The 23050-nt window shown below is 41.1% G+C and overlaps 2 protein-coding genes across 2 annotated transcripts in view; both read right to left on the bottom strand.

Moving 5' to 3' along the window:
- Positions 1-18908, bottom strand: part of LOC306932180 (transient receptor potential cation channel subfamily V member 1-like) — a gene marked incomplete at its 5' end in the record, with an annotated part of 35169 nt that extends 16261 nt beyond the window's left edge. The window contains 3 exons of the mRNA XM_079513878.1: positions 2667-2821; positions 14466-14546; positions 18796-18908. Coding sequence (XP_079370004.1) covers positions 2667-2821; positions 14466-14546; positions 18796-18908 — 349 coding nt within the window. The remainder of the gene's footprint in view (positions 1-2666; positions 2822-14465; positions 14547-18795) is intronic.
- LOC306932179 (integrin alpha-E-like) overlaps positions 15464-23050 on the bottom strand; it is a gene marked incomplete at its 5' end in the record, with an annotated part of 30679 nt that continues 23092 nt past the window's right edge. The window contains 3 exons of the mRNA XM_079513877.1: positions 15464-15517; positions 19043-19114; positions 20789-20939. Of these exons, the coding sequence (XP_079370003.1) occupies positions 19110-19114; positions 20789-20939 (156 nt within the window). The 3' untranslated portion in view covers positions 15464-15517; positions 19043-19109. The remainder of the gene's footprint in view (positions 15518-19042; positions 19115-20788; positions 20940-23050) is intronic.

Genomic DNA, 23050 nt, shown 5'->3' with positions numbered 1-23050 from the left:
ACAGCTGGTGGAGATCTGCATATCATACGGAGCACACCGTCTTAGGTCATGTGGCACAACCACAAACTGTGTCCAAAGTGTTCCCTGCAATTTGCATTAAAAATAATAATAGTCCAGACACTGTTGTTAACTCCCACTATGTATTGCAGATGGTAGTGGTATAGCAAACAACAGAGTGCAGACTCTATCATTATTTTCATGCTGATTCTTCTGTTTGTGCAGCACTTGATCACCAGCATGCGGTGGACCTGCAAGCTTTTAGCTCCCTATTTGTTCCCTGTAGTGATTTACAGTAAACGCACCTAGTTTGAAGTTGATTAGTCACGTGGTTCTCAAGATATGCTATAGGGACACACATACTGTACAGTACATAGACAGACACAACGAGATGTTGTGCATTTATTGTATTGATAGAAGATTGTAAACCGTTTCCACAAAACCTTGTATTTGCATTGGCAAATACGATTATAACTGTGACTATCACTGACCTTAAAAGCAGAACAAATCTGTGAAACATAATAGATGCATTGTTTCATGTAGACGACAGAAATGACAAATCCAACGAATGGGCTACAACGCAAGGTTATTTAAAAAAAATCACACCCGTGTGGCGTGTGAACTGAGTGGTGCAACTACACATTTATTGTTATAGTTACTGTACATTAGAACCAGGAAAGCATCTGTGTCATAAGTACTCTCCGCATGAATTCAGTCAACAGTGTCATTTGAAGGTAGGTCACAATGACACTACCACGCAAATGACACTACACGCCATGTCAGTGGCGTCACGTACTAACCATAGCAACCATGCTCGTTTCTTTGGTTGCTAACCATAGCAACCATGCTCGTTTTTTTGGTACGAACAAACACGGGTACACGGGTACAAAGCCAGTTGTTGGAGTGGTTTGCACCACTCAAAAATAGTGAGGGGCGCTCTTATCATCATACATCATCTTACTAACTTACTTCATCACATTCCGGCCAATCACAGTTGGCGTCCTCAATTTTCTGTCCTAACTTTTTATCCTCATATTCCGTGCTCAGCCAATCAAATCATCGCTATGAGGTACACACAAACACACAAAGTAGTGCCCCTCAACAAACAGATGGGGTAGTGCTAATTGGTTGAACGAAGACTTAATTTAAAAATCAGTGATCGCCGGACGCAGCGAGGGCAGTATTTATATCACTCCGATGATGTTTACAGTAAATGACAATTTACTACCCTAAACAAAAATGAAATAGCCTTGGCTGGTAAAAACTTACATCATCCATCCATGACTAATCTAAACAAATAGTCTTGGCTGGCAAAAAATACATAGCTACCCTAAACAAACATTAAATTCCATTGGCTGCCACATGCCATGATTTTGGAAAGCCGTGCATTGGAGGGGTTTTCCCTTCAGGGGTCGCCACAGCGAATCATCTGCCTCCATCTCACCCTGTATCCTCCGTGCCTCCTCTTCTCTCACACCAACTAAGTTCATGTCCTCTTTCACTACATCCATAAATATTATCTTTGGTCTTCCTCTGTGCCTCCTGCCTGGCAGTTCCAACCTCAACATGCTTCTACTGATATACTCACCCCCTCTGTACATGTCCAAACCATCTCAGTCTGGCCTCTCTGCAGTGGCGTGCACAGACATTTAGAGGGGCAGGTGCTCAAGTTAAAAAAGGGCACCTTGTGCAGCGCGTGGAACCGGCCGGTTGCCTTAATCCATTTTGGGCGGGAACCCCTTTTGGTGTTAGCATTATGTTATGCTTTAGCTATTGAAAAATAGCAGATCTACAAGCTCATAGCGCGCCACCGAGTTTTTTTTTCTTTTCAAAAGGGCACATTGCCAAAAGGGCAGGGGGTGCTCTAGCACCCCCTAGTGTCTATCTGTGCACGCCACTGCCTCTCTGGCATTATCTCCAAAACATCTGTGCCTCTGTCTCTGATGTAGTCGTTCCTGATCCTATCCATCCTTGTTACTCCTCAACATTTGAGTCTCTGCTACCTCCAGCTCTGCTTCCTGTCTTTTCCTCAGTGCGACTGTCTCTAAAGTCTAAACCATACAACATAGCTGGTCTTGTACACCTTCTCTTTCATTCTTGCTGATACTTTCCTATCACACAACACACCTGGCACTTTTCTACACCCATTCCAACCTGCTTGCACTCATTTTCTTCACCCCACACTCTCCATTGCTCTGGAATGTTGACCCTAATTAAGTACTTAAAGTCAAGGTCACGTTTATTTGCATGTCCAAGATTGGGCTATTCATTACAGCAGGTAAACAAAAAGCCTCCACCTTCTTTATGTGTAGGCTCCACCGTTCCACCTGGGTTTCTCTCATTCACACAATATTAAAAGTGTTATTTAATAAGTAGGCCTTCATTTTACCTTTATATTCCACTTCCACAGCATACTGTAAATATAATTAATCACCTGGACATTTGTCATTTCCTAAAGTTATTTAACTTAAGGCTGGCATATCAATCTGAACCTTATTTAACATATATTTGTTTATGCATTCTATAAAACGTAGTAGTCCTAGAGGGGGCAACAAAGAGAGCTAAAGAAAGGGACATGATGCAACATACAGGTCCTGAGCTGCATGGATTTGAATTCAATTGTGCAAATTAAAATCACCAGGCAAAGATAATAACATAATCAAACTTGCCTGTGAATTCTGGACTTGTAAGAAGCTTCTTCTTAACTCGCAGGTAATCAAGCAAGCCAATGAGTTCAGTCTTGTCTCCTTTTGATGCAGCCACGAAGACCCTTCCCATGGTAAATGCACCAATGGAATCAACTGTTTCCAAGCTGTAGCATTCACTGCAACATAGATTAAAGATTATGGTTAATCACCAACACAAAACAACAACTATATGACACTATGGCCAGGCACCCCCGTATCTTTGTGGTCTGCTCCAACCATACGTGACCAGAAGGTCTCTGAGATCCTCATCCCAAGCCCTGCTGGTTGTTCCTCCCACTAAACTAAAAAATAAAGGTGATCGAGCCTTTGCTTGTTTCGTCCCCAGGTTATGGAATGACCTCCCCTCCCAGATGAAATCTGTGGCCTCTGTGGACCTTTTTAAAAAAACATGTAAAGATCCACCTTTTCAGGCCTTTGTAACATAGGCCTATAGTCTTGTATTGGATTTCTTGACTTTCACCAGTGCCGATTGATCTGTTTTCTGTCTCCTTGCTTTGTTTTATTGTTGACATGCTTTGCTTTTATTGTTGTAAAGAACTTTGTGACTCTGCCTGTGAAAAGTTCTCTATAAATTAAATATTATGTACTTACTTACTTACTATAAAGCTGAATTCACACTTAGTTGCATAACAGTGTTGCATGTCAAAAATACTAGATCTACAAGCACACTGTGTCACATCCACAATGCACTGTGAGCTTGTAGGTCTGCTATTTTCTGACCTAAAAGCATCATTTTGATAACGGAAATGCATATTCACCATGTATTATGGTCCATAATACAAAAAACTAACATAGTAGGCTACAGTAGCTGGAGACCTTTACAATGCAAGCTGTAACTGGTTACCTCAGTAACCTGACACTTTGCATAGAGCACAAAAATGTTGTGTGTTCAAACAAGTAAACTGTCTTGGTCTCCAGCAAGTAGACCTAACACGTATCAGTTGCATAGGCTATAGTAGTCTTCTTCACAGTGAGAAAGCAAACTATAATTTTCAAAATATAGCATCATTATACTGTAACTACTTACCGAACAGTTACAGGCGTAACGGTATCCATCGGAGTGGGACTCCTTGCATGTTCCTTACTGAGCAGCCATCCCAGACCACCATCCAACTCCGTATCCTGTTCCGCTTCACATGGTCCTGTTCCAATGCCACCCACTGCAGAGTCCTGTGTGTCAGCAGGCACATCATGTCCATCTTTTGTAGAGTTGTTGTTGCTCATTCTATCCAAGTCTTGGAGGTGGCTGCTGTGATCGTCACAGCCTTTATAGTTTCCACCCAAATGCTCTTGAATTCTACAGCCTTTCTGAGTGTGTGTGTCTGTTGCTGGCAGAGGAATGATGCAGGTTGTGTGGATGAGTGTGCAATATTGCTGTAGGTGGAGGTGTGCTGGTACAGGTTACCTTGGATATGCTCCTCCCTCTCTCCCCCGAGGGCACGTTTGTTGACAATGAACAGGTTTTCCAGTTGTCGTATAGCAGGATGGGATTCTGAGAGGCTGCACACTTCAAAGAACTGGTTCCCAAATGGTGGGTCGCGACCCATTTGTGGGTCACAGACCAATTTGTATTGGTGGGTCACGACGAGTTCACGACTCGAGTACAAATCCTATTTTCTTTTCCTACATTTAAAAAATATATATATGTTTTTTTTTTTTTAAATAAGAAGATGAAAAAGAATTGTATAGCCAGACCTGATTTTGTATAGTTTCAGTTAAACCTGTTTAACCTGTATATGCACCTGTTTGAGGTACTTATGTATTATGAATGATCATCGATAGAGAAGAGAGGCAGACATCTCCCCTTGTGTGTATTGTACATATATTGTCTTGTTTTGTTTTCGGTTGTATGTATTGTCAATTGTCAGTCGTTTCGTTTTCATGTATGTTTGATTAAAATTCAATAAAACGTAAATTGAAAAAAAAGAAAAAGAATTGTATAGCCTACATTTTGAAACAAACAAATACATCTAAGAAATTCCATAAATAAACATTATTTAAATTAAGAAGTAGTGAAAGTATAGCATGATCTACAAGCTCGCAACGACACGTTGTGTGCTTCTGCTAATCTCTCTTTTGGGTCTTGCCAGACTTGGACAGTCTGGCAATTCTGGCACATGCCAAAAGGGCTGGGCAGTCATGGGGCTGAGCCAAAATGATAAGAAAAAGTAATACAAAGAAGACATATTAGCGTCTTTGGGTCGTATTTGGGCCGGTGAAGACCACAAATGCCAGGGCCGATTTTCTGTGCCAGTCCGTGCCTGGTCTCGACCTGGAAAGTTTTGGAAGCACTGCTTTAAAAGTACCTGAACGACATTGATTGTCAATCAGTGCCAAATGCTTGATGATCTGATCCATTAAAGTGCTGTTCAGTAACTATAGAACATTTACTTGAGTTATCTGCAACTTACTTTTAAATTTCTTTTAATCTTTATCCATGAAACATGACAGATGACTTGTGATCCATCCATCCATCCATCCATCCATCTTCAACCGCTTATCCGTAGTCGGGTCGCGGGGGCAACAGCTCCACCAGAGAGCTCCAGACATTCCTCTCCAGAGCTACATTAATAATTTCCTCCTGGGGGATCCCGAGGCATTCCAAGGCCAGTGAGTCAATGTAATCCCTCCATCTGCGCCTTGGTCTTGGTCTCCTCCCAGTGGGACGTGCCTCGAGGACCTCCCTAGGGAGACGCTCGAGAGGTATCCTATACCTGACAGCGGTTCCCAAACCTTTTTGGCCATGCACCCCCTGTTAGTGCCCGACCTTAGCTGACGCACCCCCCCACATGGAAATATAAATTGCATAAGCTATATAGATATAAAGTCTGTACTTAAATCCGTACTCTTGTCCACCGCGGCGTGACGTCATGTTGTACACCCACACACACACACACACACACACACACACACACACACACACACACACACACACACACACACACACACACACACACACACGCACACACACACACACACAGTGTTACTACTGTACAGTGTACGCATGTGTACAGTTTGTGAACCACGCATGCCTGGGCTATGGAGCCTACTTGGAGGCTAGACTGGAACTGTGTGGAACTCCATATTTGGCCAAATATCTGGTGATGTGCGGAACTACATATTTGGGCAACATTTGAGGGAATATATACATAATACATATTCCATGTGTGGTCAAAGTCTGGGGGAACATACCGTATGAGACGAAACACTATACAGCTGAATCCTTCAGTGCCACACCATAGAAATAACTTCATTAGATGTAGTAAGTAAACTACGTTTGCCATGTTGCCATAGCTTAACTTGCTATATACTGTACCTACCGTATATCAATTCATGTATAGTAACTTGTAGCTTTGAGCTCACATTTTCCAAAAAACGTATCCCAAACATGGCTTGGAAACTAGAACATACGCAAACATTATTTCTAGATGGTGAAATAAAGAAAGGTATCAAGGTATGTAGCAAGTCTGCAACTTTTTTTCACTTAGTTTTCTCATCGGTCATGTACGTTAGGTCATGTCTTACCCACAGGCAAATGTCAAAGGTAAAAAATACCTTGTAATTCCAAAGAACTGGTTATAAGCATACAATATTTTAATTAAGATCAAGTAATATTATGCACACCGACACACGCACGCATGCATGGTCGCGTGCGAACACACACACACACACGCACGCCACGCACGCACACACATACACACACACACGCACATCCAGCACAATGGGGGGGTATTTGTCACCATATCTTTTGCTCATACCATACATACAATTTGTCTTTTTTAGCATGTAACCCTTACAGTGTCCAGGGAACAGTTAATGCCTATTCACAGGCCTACTCGTTTTAGGTGATAAGGACCACCGAAAACTACAACATGACGTCACGCCGCGGTGGACGAGAGTACGAATATAAGTACGAACTTTAAGCCCAACCGACACCGCTAGGGACTCCTTGGGACAGAACCGTTTTAAACCACACCAATGCAACTCATTGAGTTGGTGTGGTTGACCTTAAAAACTGTTTTGTTATTGTATGTTACTGGTTATTGTTTGTCAGGGACACAGGGCGAGTCTAGGGGGTTGTACCTACCGATGACCTTTTGACCTCTACCCATTCATCAATGGTCACCCTGCTCAGCCCCGGGCCTTTTGCATTCTTAAGGCTCAGCCCAAACATAGCTTCGTTGTCCTTTAAGAGGGTAGGCTATTTAGTTGTTCTAGAGTCATTGTTGTTTTATCTCCCGAGTCCCCATCTGTGTGAGTGACTAGTCTGAGTGTCATCACCACAATCATCATAATCCTTCTATTAGTAATAATAACAACAACAACAACATACTGTACTAGAATCAAGACTCTATTGACAATTAAGTTGACCAGCCAAAGAAGTTGAAGTTTGACATTACAGTTTATATAAAATGCTGTTCTTACATGCACTCATTCCAACTTCCTATTCATCTTCAGAAAAGCTAGACATATAAATATGAAAATGAAAAATATGAAATGAATGGACATTACTTTCATAGCGCAACACTGCACTCAAGTTTCAAGAGTAGAGAGAGAGAGAGAGAGAGCAAAGAGAAATAAATTAACCTTCCATATTAAACTCATGTTGCTGTTCATTGTAACTGAGTAAGCAGACACTTGCGATTGATTATGGGCACATTTCCTTATAATGGTGACTCAACCAGGCAATCCGGTACGGTTTCCCTTGAGATTCGAACTCACTTTTTCTGTGGAAGTTCTTGACATCCGACTTTCCAGTAACTAACAACATCGACGCGTCATCATTTGTCACCAGATCATTTACTGCATTGTTTCTCAACTTGTGGTCAATACAATAAATTCAAATACGAATCTTCACTTTACTAAATGCATGGTCCACGGACCACCTGTTGAAAACCCATGGATTAAGGGATGAACACTTTTTTGTCTGGACAAAATAAATTGTGAAATTGAGGCACTGTACCTGTCCTTTTTCAAAAGTGAGTGCTACCATACCAGTTGAGTCTATAGTAGCCTACATGTTTTGGGTGGTTTAGCAAGTTTTATTTTGGGGAGATTGTGTCCAACTCCTCTATTGTCTATAATACATTTCTTTGGGAATTCGAGGAAAGTTCATCTTGTACATCAGGGGTGGGCAACTGGCGGCCCGGGGGCCACATGCGGCCCCCACCTTCACTTAATGCGGCCCACATGTTAATATCAGAATACTGATATAGTATTGATTTCAGCTGTTACAATTCCAAACCCACTTTAATTACTTCATGACTAGTATTAAATGACTAGTACCTAATGACTAGTATTAAAATGTTATTGTCTTTTTGTGTCCAATGTAGTTATGTTAACAGTTCATAAAGTTAACATAACTAACTAAATGCATTACTTTTCAGGATTCCAATTAAAACATAGAACAACATTATTCAGGTTTTGAATTCAAATAGCAAAAATAGCCGATCTACAAGCGGAAGCTTGCCCTCACAGCATACGCCCCAGAGCCGAAGGAGGTGCATCCACCTTTCTACGTCTATAGGTGCTGCCAGACTTACTAAAGAGCCGCGCACGTACTCGGCTGTGCGCAGCTTCTTTTTCCGGGTTTTTAGACAGCTGGTGGATGGAAATTAAGCTCCACCTCCGCGGACGACTTGCGCGGCGGCCAGATTCCCGGAAACGCTCTCCTCCGCGCAAGTCTTCAGCGGAGGTGGAGCTTCTTTTCCATCCACCAGCTGTCTAAAAACTCGGAAAATAAGCTGCGCACAGTTTAAGACGTGCGCGGCTGTCGACCGTTTTGCGCTTAGGTGTGGAAACACACTATGTCTGTCATAGCCTCAGGTGGCGATGTGGGATGGTGCGTCTTATTCGCCTGTTGTTGTAGGCCACTGATCTGTGGCCATGGTGATTAAGTCTCTGGTGATAGGTCTGTCAGCTGCTGCTGTTCCAATCCTTCCGTGACTTCTGTGCCATTGTGTTGAGATGCACCTTTATTTCTGTGGAAAGAAGGTAACAGTGTTGATTTTGTTGGCTAAAACTATGACGAAAAATGTTCGTCGACTACCTTTTTTCACTGACGAAAACTAAATGTAAACTAAATGAAAACTAAGCTATGATGACTAAAACTAAGAGTAAATATATTGACAATTTCATCAACAAATACAAACTAGATTAAAATGTATAAGGGAGGGACTAGTGGAGAAGAGATCCAGTAGAACTAAAAGACAAGTCATTTTTGTTTGGTTGCGCTGTGAAAATAGCCGATCTACAAGCTCACTTGACTAAATCAACTGTAGATTTAGTCGACTAAAATCGTATATTTAGTCGACTAAAACTAGACTAGCAGCAAAACATTCCAGGTGACTAAATGTGTGACTAAAACTAAATAAAACTTCAACGTCAAAATCAACACTGGAAGGTAAGAGTGACAAAACTTTGAAAATCGCCCCCCACTTTTGTCACTATGGTTGTTTGTGCCGATAAGCAATATTAGTTTTTTTTTTAATAAACTTGGTAACATTTGTTACGGTGTGGCTGTTGCAGGCCTACAGTAGGCCTATATAATTATCGAATTAATAAATATGCTATGTTTCATGTTGATTAGCTTAGCATTATGATATCACAGGAATCCTTGAAATCTATACTTTCAAATAGTTTGTCATGCTGTTGAGCTAATATCACATTACAACACCAGAAGCCGACAACATTTCTGTTGCTATATTGACATACTTTGTTGTCTCAAATTTGCTTTCCCGATAAAAAGTGCTTTTCTTCATCAGATGGAGAAGGACCAGGTCACAGATGAATACACACTGTTGAAATTGTACAAATTGAGGCATGTTATTTTGTTATTTCACAATGGAGAAGATCATAGAAAATATATAGGTTCAAATATTTGTGTCGTTTAGAATATTCATCATGGCATCATAGATTGCACAAAATCATACGCAAAACTATAGATTTGTCCTTTTTAAGTTCTTAGCAAAGTGTTCAAAATGAGTCACACTTACAGCACCCATCAACGCCAGTCCTGAGCCGATGTTGATGCATGTAGGGACTATATTGAATTTGCCAGCCTAAGAAAGATAGTAGAAAAGTAAGATGGTTTAAAAAGATACACACACACAGGTGTCAAATGCACACACTAAAAGCCTGGTTGCCAATTGCAAATAATAATAATAATAATAATAATAATAATAATAATAATAATAATAATAATAATAATAATAACAACAACAACAATGATAATAATAATAATAACAATGATAATTATTATTATTATTATAACAATAATAATAATAATAATAATAATCTCCATATCCCATGAATAAACTAAAGTTGTTAGTGTATTTCCCATACCTTTCCATGTACCATGATGTCAAAGCGCACACCGTACACTTTGAATAAGGTTCGGTAGCTGACCCCAGCATTTTTGTAATAGCGAGCATGTCTGTTAAAAATAACAGCATATTAGTGTACAATATGCTGTTTCCATACAATATGTATTTCCATACACGCACGCACGCACGCACGCACGCACGCACGCACAAATGGTCCCCGGCATTCGGCCTGGTGGTAATTTTGTTGACTATAAGACTAAGACTATAAGACTAAAAGTAGGGTTGTCTCGATCGTGATCGGAAAGCCGATCACGTCATTTTTAAATGATCGAATCGGGAGCAAATAAACCTGATCAGGACATCCCTGGTATCCATATTATATCCATATCATGATATTAGACTGGATATTGTCTGTGATTTTAGATATTGTACTATTGTGATATGGCATAAGTGTTCTATAAAAATATAAATATCTGGAATCGGGAAAAATCAGTATCGGCAGATACTCAAAATCAAATGATCGGAATGGGATTGGGTGCAATAAAACATGACCCTAACTAAAAGACTAAGGGTTTTCAGAAGACTAAATAAGACTAAGACTAAATGTTGTGTTATTCAAAAGACTAAGACTAAAACTAAATCAAAATATTCTGAAAACATTAACACTGGTGGAAACTAAAGGAACCAAATGAGACAAACTGTACTTTGCATTCAAAGATATTTTCTTTTTTTCTCCACAGAATCAAAGATTTTATGGTCAGGATTCACTAGGATCCTGGATGGTTTGATTCTAAAATAATTGATATAAATACTTTGGTAAATCTCTATGAATGGCCAATTTTTCAGTGGAACCAGAAAAACCTGCCCCCTTTCATAACGACGCCAGGCCCAGGAAATAATTCCCAATGCCTTTTCCCCATAGACATTTCAAAAAGTATTTATTTAAAGACCTTTTAAGCGTCGTACAAAGCCAACTCGAGTTGTGACAAATCATGACAAGAAACACAATATTTTGGACCAAACAAATAATTACAAAGAAGAAAAACAACAACAAAAGTGTTGTAACCTGCCGTTTTCTTTCTTCTTTCTAATTATTTGTTCGGCCCAAAACATTGTGTTTATTGTCATGATTTGTCACAACTCGAGTTGGCTTTGTCCGCAGCGTAAACGTCTTTAACCCATTTTGGGCGAGAACCCTTTTTGGTGTTAGCATTATGTTATACTTTAGCTATTTAAAAATAGCAGATCTACAAGCTCATAGCGCGCCACCGAGTGGCGCGCTACGAGCTTGTAGATCTGCTATTTTTGAAAAACCGAAGAACCACTGACATAGAAACATAGCTTTTTCAGAAAACTGTCAGGATGTAGATCGAAATGGGTTAAATAAATACTTTTTGAAAAGTCTATGAGGAAAATGAACGGGGAATTCTTTTCCGGGTCTCTCTCGAGGTTTTAGAATCGGTCTCAAGTCTAAATGGCTTAAAGGTGATATATTTTCTGGGTCTTAAGTCTTAAAGGTTTGTTGTTAAACAGTTGTAAAACATGTTCTCATAGTAGCTTAATCATTTGCTAGAAGCAGAGATGAAAGAGCTGGAGAGACGGGGAGACTCCTGTTTCTGAACAAACACTAGTACACAGAAGTCTCAATGTCTGCTCATTTTTTGTATTGGTATTCCAACCATTTATTTTCTGTTTTTTAAAGAACTGCAGAGACCATTACACTGAGCTATTTAACACCTATGATATATATATATATATATATATATATATATATATATATATATATATATATATATATGTATATGTATGTATATATGTGTATGTATACATATATGTATATATGTATGTATATATGTGTATGTATACATATATGTATATACAACCCCCCCACCCCCCCATATATCTAGGTGTGCCCTGGGGTTTTTTGGCTATGAAAAGGTTGGGAAACAGTGGTCTAACTAACTGACTCAAGTGCAAATCACCTGAAGTTAAAACCTGACGATTTGGAGTTTTTGGAGGAGGCACTGATGTCCAGACGAGTGAAGTGATAACGTGGATGACAATGAGAATATCCCTTGTCGAGGTCACAGTTCCACTCTATTAGAATGGCAATTGACCCACCCTTGGGAGAAAAAAAAGAGAGCACAGTTTACAAGCAATCAATCATTACAAATGTGAAGAGAATACCACATACTGTATATTCAAAGCTAGTACAGTACTTACAATTTATAGTATCCTAACTCAAATCTTCCATATATTAATCTTAACTTTCTCAAGCTAAATCTTACAAATGGGTGGGTTAGTTAGACAGGTGCGTAGGACAAGAGTGCATAATATGCACTCTATGGTAAAAGGGTATCTTTGAAATAAAGAGCAACATTTTGTCTGGAAACGTTTCCGACAGTGAAAGAGCGGGTCCTTTTCTTTGTTTTTCAAAGACACCCTTTTAATACTAGATGTAATTGAACTGCATTGGAATTGTGGAATTACTTGAAGGTTCCAGTGCCACTTTATTTGTACTTTACCTGTGAACTGTACGTTCAATTTACAATTTACAATTTTTTAAAGAGCACAATTAAATTTTCCATCATATGCCGTGGAAATGCATGGTATCCAGTATAAGGTTTTCACTTTCACTCCATTAGAGAGCCGCTTGTAAGAAGTTGCTGGATGAGAATAAAATGGATTATAAAGTTAGCATAGAATAAACACCACTGTGACGTCTACCCTGTGTCCTACCAAACTGTGGTTGCTCGGCTGCAGGAATGTTTTCTGCAGCAACAATGTTTTGTACACAGGGACGTACTGGGCCCATAATTCAGCCCGGGAAGTGGAGTTGCGGAGGCCCTCTAGGCGCACAGCCTTTGGCCACGCGCCTAGAGGTCGCTCTTCTACCTGGTCCAGTCCAGGCCCAGACCGGCCTGGACTGGACTGGACCGGCCGTTCGGGAGTTGTCCCGAATTTCCCAATGGCCAGCACGTCTCTGTTTGTACAGCGTGATGAGTGAAATGGCGACTGCTAGTGCTACCACGTGACGTGACACTACCCCTGATGCTGACCTGGACATCATGTCCCTAATCTCTGCTTTCCAGTATTATCCCATTTTGGGCGGGAACCCCTTTTGGTGTTTTAAACATTATGTTATAATTTAGCTATTGAAAAATAGCAGATCTACAAGCTCATAGCGCACCACCGAGTGGCGCGCTACGAGCTTGTAGGTCTGCTATTTTTGAAAAATCGTGAAAATATTTATTTCAGAAAACTGGAGGATTTAGAAGATTTTTTTTTAATTTTGAGGTCAGGCCTAAATGGGTTAAGGTCCTTTCAGACGGGCAGCGACTGACGCGTACATAGTAATTAATGTTCAGTGAGACGCGTGCATTTATCGTGGAGGTGCGGATAAGTTGAGGGCCGACGACGCAAACGTATTTACGTGGGCGCGGTCCCGTGAAATTATCATGCGCTCGCTCGTTTCGTGCACACACCCATGGCTGACTAGACCTGGATTCTGTTGAGCTTTTTTTTTTTACGCTACGCGTCCCGCGTCCCTTATGAGCAGACCTGGAGCAGACCTGTCGCTGATCCAGGGGATCCAACGCCTGCGTCAACTCGCCTCCCCCCTGTCTGAAAGGACCTTTATTCTGAATAGGATTCTCTGCAGAAGGTGCGGGAAGAGACCATTAACCCATTTGGGCCTGACCTCAACATTTAAAAAAATTCTTCTAAATCCTCCAGTTTTCTGAAATAAATATTTTCACGATTTTTCAAAAATAGCAGACCTACAAGCTCGAGCTATGAGCTTGTAGATCTGCTATTTTTCAATAGCTAAATTATAACATAATATTTAAAACACCAAAAGGGGTTCCCGCCCAAAATGGGTTAAGGGTTGAACTTCACAAAAGACTTAACAAATATAATAAATGTTAAATACTGAGACAATAACAATACAAATCTGTAAAACCAACTGAAGTGGCCATGTCCCGGAAGTTGTGTCCGGCTCGGCTAGTAATGTCTCCCAGGCGAAATATGGGGCAGTAGGGATGTAAGTCCTCATCATATTGACATCCCTTCAGAGAAGATTCGTCGACATTGGACCTGAGATTTGCAGAACAGAATTTACATTTGTAGCCTATATAACACACATTGTGTAACATGCACACACACACACACACACACACACACACACACACACACACACACACACACACACACACACACACACACACACACACACAGACGCGCACACACGCACGCACAGTCGCACACACGCACAGTCGCAAACACACACACGCACACGCACACGCACACGCACACACACACACACACACACACTGTTCATTGCGTAGTGGTAGGTAACACATTGCACATAATGATGGAAGGCATTTAGCAATTAAAACTTTTAAAGGAATGGAGCATTTGTTTCAAATTTGCTTACTTTGAAAAGTCAAATTTGGGGAAACGAATGAAGTTTTTGATGTAGATGGTGAAGTTCTCTGCCTTCTTCAACAGAGGTCCTCTGTAAAAGAGTAGGGGTTGTTATTCCAAAGACAACTTTCAGATAAAGGTATTATAAGGTAAACCTTTGCTAACATGTTTCCGTGCACTATAGTGCTGTTCCTTACTGTGTCTTGACATGTCTCTCAACAGGACACCAGCCATATATTTCACAGGTACCCGTGGAGTTTTTATCCTTTTTCAAACACCGACCAGTCTTAACTCCTTCAGAGAGCATCATAAAAATGGATTAGTACATGGTAGTCTGTAGATTTAAATGGAGAGTCTGTCTGATATCAATGTATAAAGTACAGAGGTGGACAAAGACAAGCAGCATCCAATTGTTTATAGAACAGAGTGAACCAACTTGTCTTTCAACAATACAGAGCCAAGCTAAACACTAATCATTTGAATTAGGGATGTCCCGGTACACTTTTTTCGCTTTCTGATCCGATCCCGATACCTCAATTTATGTGTTAGCTGATACCGATACCGATACCAGTGTCGTGATCTCATGTTGTGTTTATAGCCATCTAGATATATATCTCGTGTTGTGTTTATAGCAGACTCCTCACTCAAATGTGCACTTGTAGTTTGGGCAAGTCCAAAGCAAACTCCACATGTCCCAACATTTTATTTACCTGCCACCTGTATCAACCCCTTACCCCTGTCGGATCTGTGGTTAGATTGGCATATTCGCCGATACCGATATGACCCGATATGACAAATAAGGGTCGATACAGTATCGGGACATCTCTAATTTGAATCATTCAAATAGATCATTTGAATACAGTGCAAGTGCATGCGAGAGAGAGAGAGAGAGAGAGAGAGACAGAGAGATCGAGAGAAAGAAAGAGAGAGAGAGAGAGAGAGAGAGAGAGAGAAAGAAATGTAAACATCACGGGAGTACAGCCCACCATTTCCAGCTATGACAGTCTCTCCCTCTTCACAGTCCTCGTTGCCTGTACAGTGGCCATCCGACACCCTGACACTCTGCACAAAACAACATAACACAACATAGCTGCAGTTGAGTAAACTGACGCTTCATTGGGTGCTGCAGGTACTGTGGGCAGGCACCCATGACCAACAATCTAGACAACCCTTGAATGTAGTTTGTTTGTAAAATAATGAAAGTATAAAAGCTACTACAGTATGTTGAATAAATATATGTGCAGATTGAACACCCTTTCAGCAAGATGAAAATGTAACTACAATGAGAATGTCATTGTCAAATGACTCTCAGGTAACCTTAAATATTGATCTGGACAAAGTTCGGCCTACTAATGAATTTACAAAGATGACATTTTGGGAAAAAAGATTTGAATTTGTGGTTAGAAATATGCCAAATTGGGGCAAAACACTATGTTGTGCTGCTCTAAATGTGTTTCCTATTGGATACAAGCCCAGCTAGGTTTTATGTATTGTTGTTGACGTAGCTTCTATAGGCTGGAAATGCAAGCTCCACCCTATAACTATTAACCACGATGACCTCGTTTAGCAGCCCAGCTTCTAAGACATACAAACAGACCCATGCCTCGGTAACTGTGGGTTGTTTGGATACCAGACACTAAAGTAAAGGAGGTGTCCTAAAGTAAATGTTGAATACATATTTTAGGCAGGCGTTTTCACTTTCATTGCTCGCTGCTGTGAAATGATAAAAATGATAAAAGATTGTTGGTGTTCTAATGGCTTCCGGTTGTTTTTAGGATTGATTTTAAAATTATTTTACTTGTTTATAAAGCTCTCAATGGTCTCGCACCTTCCTACCTACATGACTGCCTGCCGAAATATGTCCCAAACCGCCCCCTAAGGTCTTCCACTGCTGGCCTGCTCGCTTTGCCTAAAAAAATGGCAACTAAAAAATACGGGGAAGCAGCTTTTTGCTTCTACGGGCCGACAGCGTGGAACAAACTCCCACTGTACCTTCGACAGGCAGCCTCTGTAGACATTTTTAAAGCTCAGCTCAAGACCCACTTCTACACCCTTGCTTTTAATTGATTTATTTGTCTTTTTAAAAAATGTTATTCATGTCCTCACTGTATTGTTTATGCCCTGCCTTTCTTTTCTTTTTTTGTGTAAAGCACTTTGAGCTGCATTTCATGTCATGAAAGGTGCTATACAAATAAAGTTTTATTATTATTATTATTATTATAATGATACCAATGTACACGTTCAAGCGATAGAACGGTTTGACGGCGCCGTGAAGAGAGACGAGAAAGACTGTTGACAGGGCGATGATGGATTTGAAGTTAGAAAACTGGTTGAGCTTGAAAAACATTGCTGTAGAGCAGGGGTTCTCAACCCGTAGGTCGCGACCCCTCGGGGGGTCGCCAAATTATTTTAGGGGGTCCCCAAATTATTTTCAAAAAGAAAAAAGAAAAAAAAGGGGGGTTTTTTAATTTTATTTTCACGGTTTTTCAAAAATAGCAGACCTACAAGCTCGTAGAGCGCCACTCGGTGGCGCGCTATGAGCTTGTAGATCTGCTATTTTTCAATAGCTAAATTATAACAATGCTTAAAACACCAAAAGGGGTTCCCGCCCAAAATGGTTTAAGGTTATTGTAGCAGTCAATTTATATTGGGGGTCGGGAGGGGGCGGGGCGGGGGTCCCGAGACATTGCCAAAGCATTTCCGGGGGTCCCCGGCCAAAAACGTTGAGAACCCCTGCTGTAGAGGCCCAGCTAATGTGTTTGATGGGACATGAATGATGATATAGCAGCTCAGACTGTACCACACCAAGAATGGACAACACGGTGACGGTAGGCAGGTTGAATGTATACAGGGGCAGTATATTTTATGGCTGTGGTATAGTACCGCACTTTAGTTTACAGGCTTGCAGTTGCCACTCCATTTGTCTGCTGCTGGCTGGCTTGCACAGAACCGTTTACATACCACCCATGGTCTGGAAAGTAACCCTGTCAATGCGGGTGCATATCTTTGGTCTGACGTCCTAACAGTCTGACACGCAATTGTCCGACACCCTAAACCCCAAACCCTAACCGTACGCAGAAGCCACGGGTGACGGGTGAGTCTTAACTGGCCACGCATCATTACAGACTATTTGTATGTATTTGATGTAGTACCATGTTTTGGTTCTTGCTTACTGTAAATCGCTCTGGATTAAAGGACCACTTCACCACTTTTCAACCTATCTTCATATAATAGGTCCTCACTAATAATCATGAAAAAATGGCGCAATTTTTTTCTACTCGATCTGTGTCTCATAGGAGGGCTGTGGGCAGTTCAGAAACCGTCTTCCAGTGACATCATCGATGGGGAATACAAGCTAATAAAAACTGCAGGCTTTCTAGTCCTGAAAAGTTGCAATGCGAAAATGGAAGCCATCGTTCTCACGATAATGAAAATCTAAACATTTTTGTAAAAATAATCTTGTTTAAAAAAATAATCTGCCTAATGATGATGTCACTGGAGGACGGTTTCTAAACTGCCCACAGCCCTCCTATGAGACACAGACACAGATAATATCATGATTATTAGTGAGGACCTATTATATGAAAATAGGTTGAAAAGTGGTGAAGTGGTCCTTTAACCGGCCACATATGTCGGACTAACGTATATGCACCCCCATGTCAATGCACTGCAGCCACGCGCACGCAGACAGACAGACCTATATGACAGACAGGAACAAACACATACACAAATCACACAGACCACACGTTTCAACTTGGGATCCCTATTTTGGGCACGTCATCTTATGTTTTTGTTTTTAAATCAGCGAAAGGTTCATTCTACAAGTGACACGTTATGAGCTTGTATAGATCAGCTACTTTTGCTACCTTTATATACTTATTTTAATTTGTATACTCCGTCTATATAATGGTTGAGTCCCACGGCGACACACGCACACACACACACACACACACACACACACACACACACACACACACACACACACACACACACACACACACACACACACACACACACACACACACACACACACACACACACACACAGATTGTACTGTCTGTGATCCGATGAATCGATCAATACGATCTAAATATAAAGTGCAGAGCTACCGTATATACAGTAGTAGACAGGCCGTCTATTATGTGAGTTGAGTTCTATATATGTTGTTCTCTAGCGATAGATGGCTGTGCATTCATGTGAATGCTGTACGAGGTTGTGAGAAGACGGTACAACTGTTTTGCAACTCAAGTTGCAGTTAGTTACTGCCGAGAGTGAGATCTATATAGCCAACACCAACTCAGGACTCCTGGATCGCTGCCCTCCACACTCTTCTATCTAACATCTGGTTCTTGATCTCTACAGTGTTGTTAGCTATAGTGGCCACGCCGCAGTGTTTTCTACGTAGGTGGTGCGCTTCTTTCCCCTCCTGGCTCTGCCCTGTGTTGGCTCCCATGGAGTCAATTCACTTGCCTCTAGTTCTGGGTGCCTGACACAGTGCCCTGTCAGCCTCAATCTTCTCTACAGTACAAGCACAAGTACCTACAGTACAATAGTAAAATAAAAATGAATAAATAAAAAGCACCTTACCTCAGCACAGTTATCCTGCTTTTGATTTGGGGTCTCTATGAAATTTGTGACAATGAACAGGACAGATTCACCCTGTAGAGAGGAGAAATAAAACAGAAGTTATAATCATGGTATTAACAGATTGCTAACCGGAAAGCGGAAACGCTCGCTCCAAAACATGCTCGCCCCCATTTCTGTCCGTGGACCGCTCGCCCTAGCCTGGCTAATAAGCCAGACCGAATCAGCCGTTGGCAAAAACAAATGTGCCTGCAGTGTTGTGTGATATTAGTCTGGCTTATTAGCCAGGCTACACTCGCCCCCCATGTAGTGGTTCACCATGCATTCTCGTATTTGTTGTACCGAGGATAAGGTTAGAAATAAGTTCAGAGTTAGGCATATGTAGTGATACGTATAGGAGCAGGGATTGAATTTAACCTCATTCTCCCACCCAGACCGACGCACAACCTGTCGTGCCAACAGGGCTGTTGTGAGCCGGGTCTTGGCTGGCAGTGTTGTTTTTGGCAGCACAATTTGATTTTAGTTTTAGTCATAGTCTCTTGAATAGTTTTAATTTAGTTTTAGTCACATTTTAGTCACCTGGAATGTTTTAGTGTTAGTCTAGTTTTAGTCGACTAAATCTACAGTTGATTTAGTCGACTAAAATGTATTTTGGCAGGCCTTGATACCATCGTTATGACTGTTTTTGCACTTGCTGAAAATAGCAGATCTACAAGCCCACAACGTGTCGCAGTGTGACACGGTGTGAGCTTGTAGATCTGCTATTTTCAGCATGCAACCAAGTGTAAAATCACTTATACTGGATCTCTTGTCCACTAGTCCCTTCCTAACATTTTAGTCTAGTTTGTATTTGTTGACGAAATTGTCAGTATGTTTAGTCTTAGTTTTAGTCATCATAGCTTAGTTTTCATTTAGTTTCCAATAGTTTTTGTCAGTGGAAAAAGGTAGTCGACAAACATTTTTCGTCTTAGTTTTAGTCAACAAAAACTACACTGTTGGCTGGGTGCTAGACATAGTTTTACTGAGGTTATAAGTTTAGGAATAAGGTTAGGTTTTGGCACCACTGTTCCGAGGTTGCCGGATTTGACCCGGAGCGAGCGTGTTTTTGGGGGCGAGCGTTCTTGGGTTGAATTGAGAACAGGTTCTGCATTTTATTGTCCCATTAGCCTTTACGATTATACGCATGTCCCATTGTGTAATAGTCAAGAGTTTGACAGGAATAGCCTACAGGCATTATGCCACATTAGACTCAAGAATTATGCCCTTGGCTTGATCGACATACAATAAATAAAGGAATAAATAAGGGCGGCTATACATGGCAAATTAGGTGACTGACTGCACCGCAAATACAGCGACCAAATCTGAAAATGACTATTGATTTGTGGAGTATAGTGTTCGCATTTGTAACTGTTATTATTGTCGTTGTTGTTGTTGTTATTTGTATTATTACATGATTATGTATGTATTAACCCATTTTGGGTGGGAACCCCTTTTGGTGTTAGCATTATGTTATGCTTTAGCTATTGAAAAATAGCAGATCTACAAGCTCATAGCGCGCCACCGAGTGGCGCGCTACGAGCTTGTGCTATTTTTGACATAGACTGACATAGAAACATAGCTTTTTCAGAAAACTGTCAGGATGACGTAGAAGACATTGTTTAGAATCTGATCTCAGGTCAAAATGGGTTAATATTAATAATAATCATAATAATGTTGCTATTATGATTATGATCCTATTATCATTCTTACCTGTGGTGGGATGACGTAGTCTTCTGGCCCCCAGACCAGCAGTCCAGAGCCTGTGGTGTTTGTAACTGAAACTCCCTTCAGTTTGGTTATAACGGAGCTCTGGACAGCTTCGTCCACTTCCTGGTAACCTTTCTTGATCACAAAAACCCACCTGCATGCATAGAGAAGTGAACCTTTAAAACAGTCTTTCTCAATCAGGGCATTGTGATAAGGCAGGGGTTCTCAACCCGTGGGTCGCGACCCCTCGGGGGGGGTCGCCAAAATATTTTAGGGGGTCCCCAAATTATTTTCAAAAAAAAAAGATTTTTTTGACGGGTTCCCGCCCAAAATGGTTTAAGGTTATTGTAGCAGTCAATTTATATTGGGGGTCGGGGCGGGGCGGGGGTCCCGAGACATTGCCAAAGCATTTCCGGGGGTCCCCGGCCAAAAACGTTGAGAACCCCTGTGATAAGGAGTGTGTGTAGCCGGCTTGAATAGAATAGACCTATACAACAGTATAGGCCAAAATGTGTTGATTTATTACTGAAATTCACAATTAAATATAAATTAGATTTAATTGTGAAATTATCGAATATGTCAAGAGAAGAGTGTAGACCTATATGTGTGGGTTTTAATTTGTTGATAATTGTGCAATTCATCATTAGGCTATACATTTCAACCCTCTTTGAAGAGAAGAATATACTTATAATAGTCAAACGGCATTGCAAGAGTGGACACCTGCCTATGACATAACATAATTATACCTAGCTGAAATTCAAATCAAATCAGTATCAATTCTGAATCAAAATGTAGCCTAAGCTAGGCTACAAGATTGTGCTTTGTCCTTTTTGTGGCTGTATGACCATGCATGCATATGTGTATTATGTCTTTAAATGTCTTGATGAATTGAAAATTGACCCTTAACCAAGTCTTTAATAGTGCTTTTTTCTGGTTTTACCCTCTTAGCAGTTTTTGTATTGACCTCTAGCCGAACTGTAGGCCTACTGTACCCGTTCTGCAATCTGTTAATACAATTTTCAATCAATCAATCAATGAATCAATCAAACCATGCGTGCATGCCCTGCCCTAAACTAAAGTCTATAGCTACACCCTTCTCAATTTCAGTATGATAATTAATCATCATTTAGCCTGCTGCTTAAGTGCACAATAATAGCCTATACTATACTAAAAAATAAAAAATAAAATGTGATATTGATCTCTCACCCAATAAGGTAACCGATAATGAACAACTGTAAAAGTCTAAACAAGATTCCAACTTTCTTGTTTTTGGCGACAATATATTTTTGTGTCTTGTAGTCAAATAACGAAGTTATTTTCCAAGCCATCTTGTTGATAGAGTAGCGATTTCAGAGTCAGATATGCCATATGCGGACATTAGGAATTCGGACACCGACACCCACACGCTGCAGACTGACAGCCGCAGTTCAGTGTCTCCCGGCCAGTCAGCAGCAGCAGGCAATGATGAATTACCAGTCGAACAGGACTACAGATCCTATCACCCTCATCCTACTGGCTCCAACGGATTCCAAACGTTTTAAAACCAATAGCCTGTAGGCTGGCCGTAGCGTGTTCTCCCATTCCTTCCATATCCACACCGGTCCACCAGCTTCACAACATAATCCACGGCCACACGGGTGTGACTCAGGCTCAGCTGAGGGAGCACAGTAGAATGGCTATCTCTGTGATGATACTTGGAACTTAAACGTACTTGACAGCTCTTTGGCCTGCCTACTGCTAGAAGGCATGAGGCTGGCATCGTTTTGTTTGGGTCTCACACGCACAAGCGCGCGCACACACGCACGCGCTCACGCACAAGCGCACGCACACGCACGCACGCACGCACACACACACACACACACACACACACACACGCACACACACACACACACACACACACACACACACACACACACACACACACACACACACACACACACACACACACGCACACAATTTGCTTAATTGTCTTTCAATTGTCTCAGTATTTTTGTTGTCTCCAAGACTCCAACAGAGAGACACAGTATAGGATACTTATAGGTGTAGGGGTGTAATGGTCTCATACAATTCACATAAGCCAGATATTAATCAAGAATTTCTTTATTGTCACTTCTGTACAATAGGCTACCTACGGAGCCCTAGCTGGATCGAATGGCCACGGAACAAAACATGTTTTATCTCGTCCGGTCGAGATATTATCTTGACCGGTCGAGATATTATCGGACGAGATATATCTCGACCGGACGAGATAATGTGTGTGTGTGA

The sequence above is a fragment of the Electrona antarctica genome (assembly GCF_951216825.1).
Source record: "Electrona antarctica genome assembly, chromosome: 11".
NCBI classification, from domain to species: Eukaryota; Metazoa; Chordata; class Actinopteri; order Myctophiformes; family Myctophidae; genus Electrona; species Electrona antarctica.
Note: the sequence above shows the minus strand (reverse complement) of the source record. Positions and strands in the feature narration are given on the sequence as shown.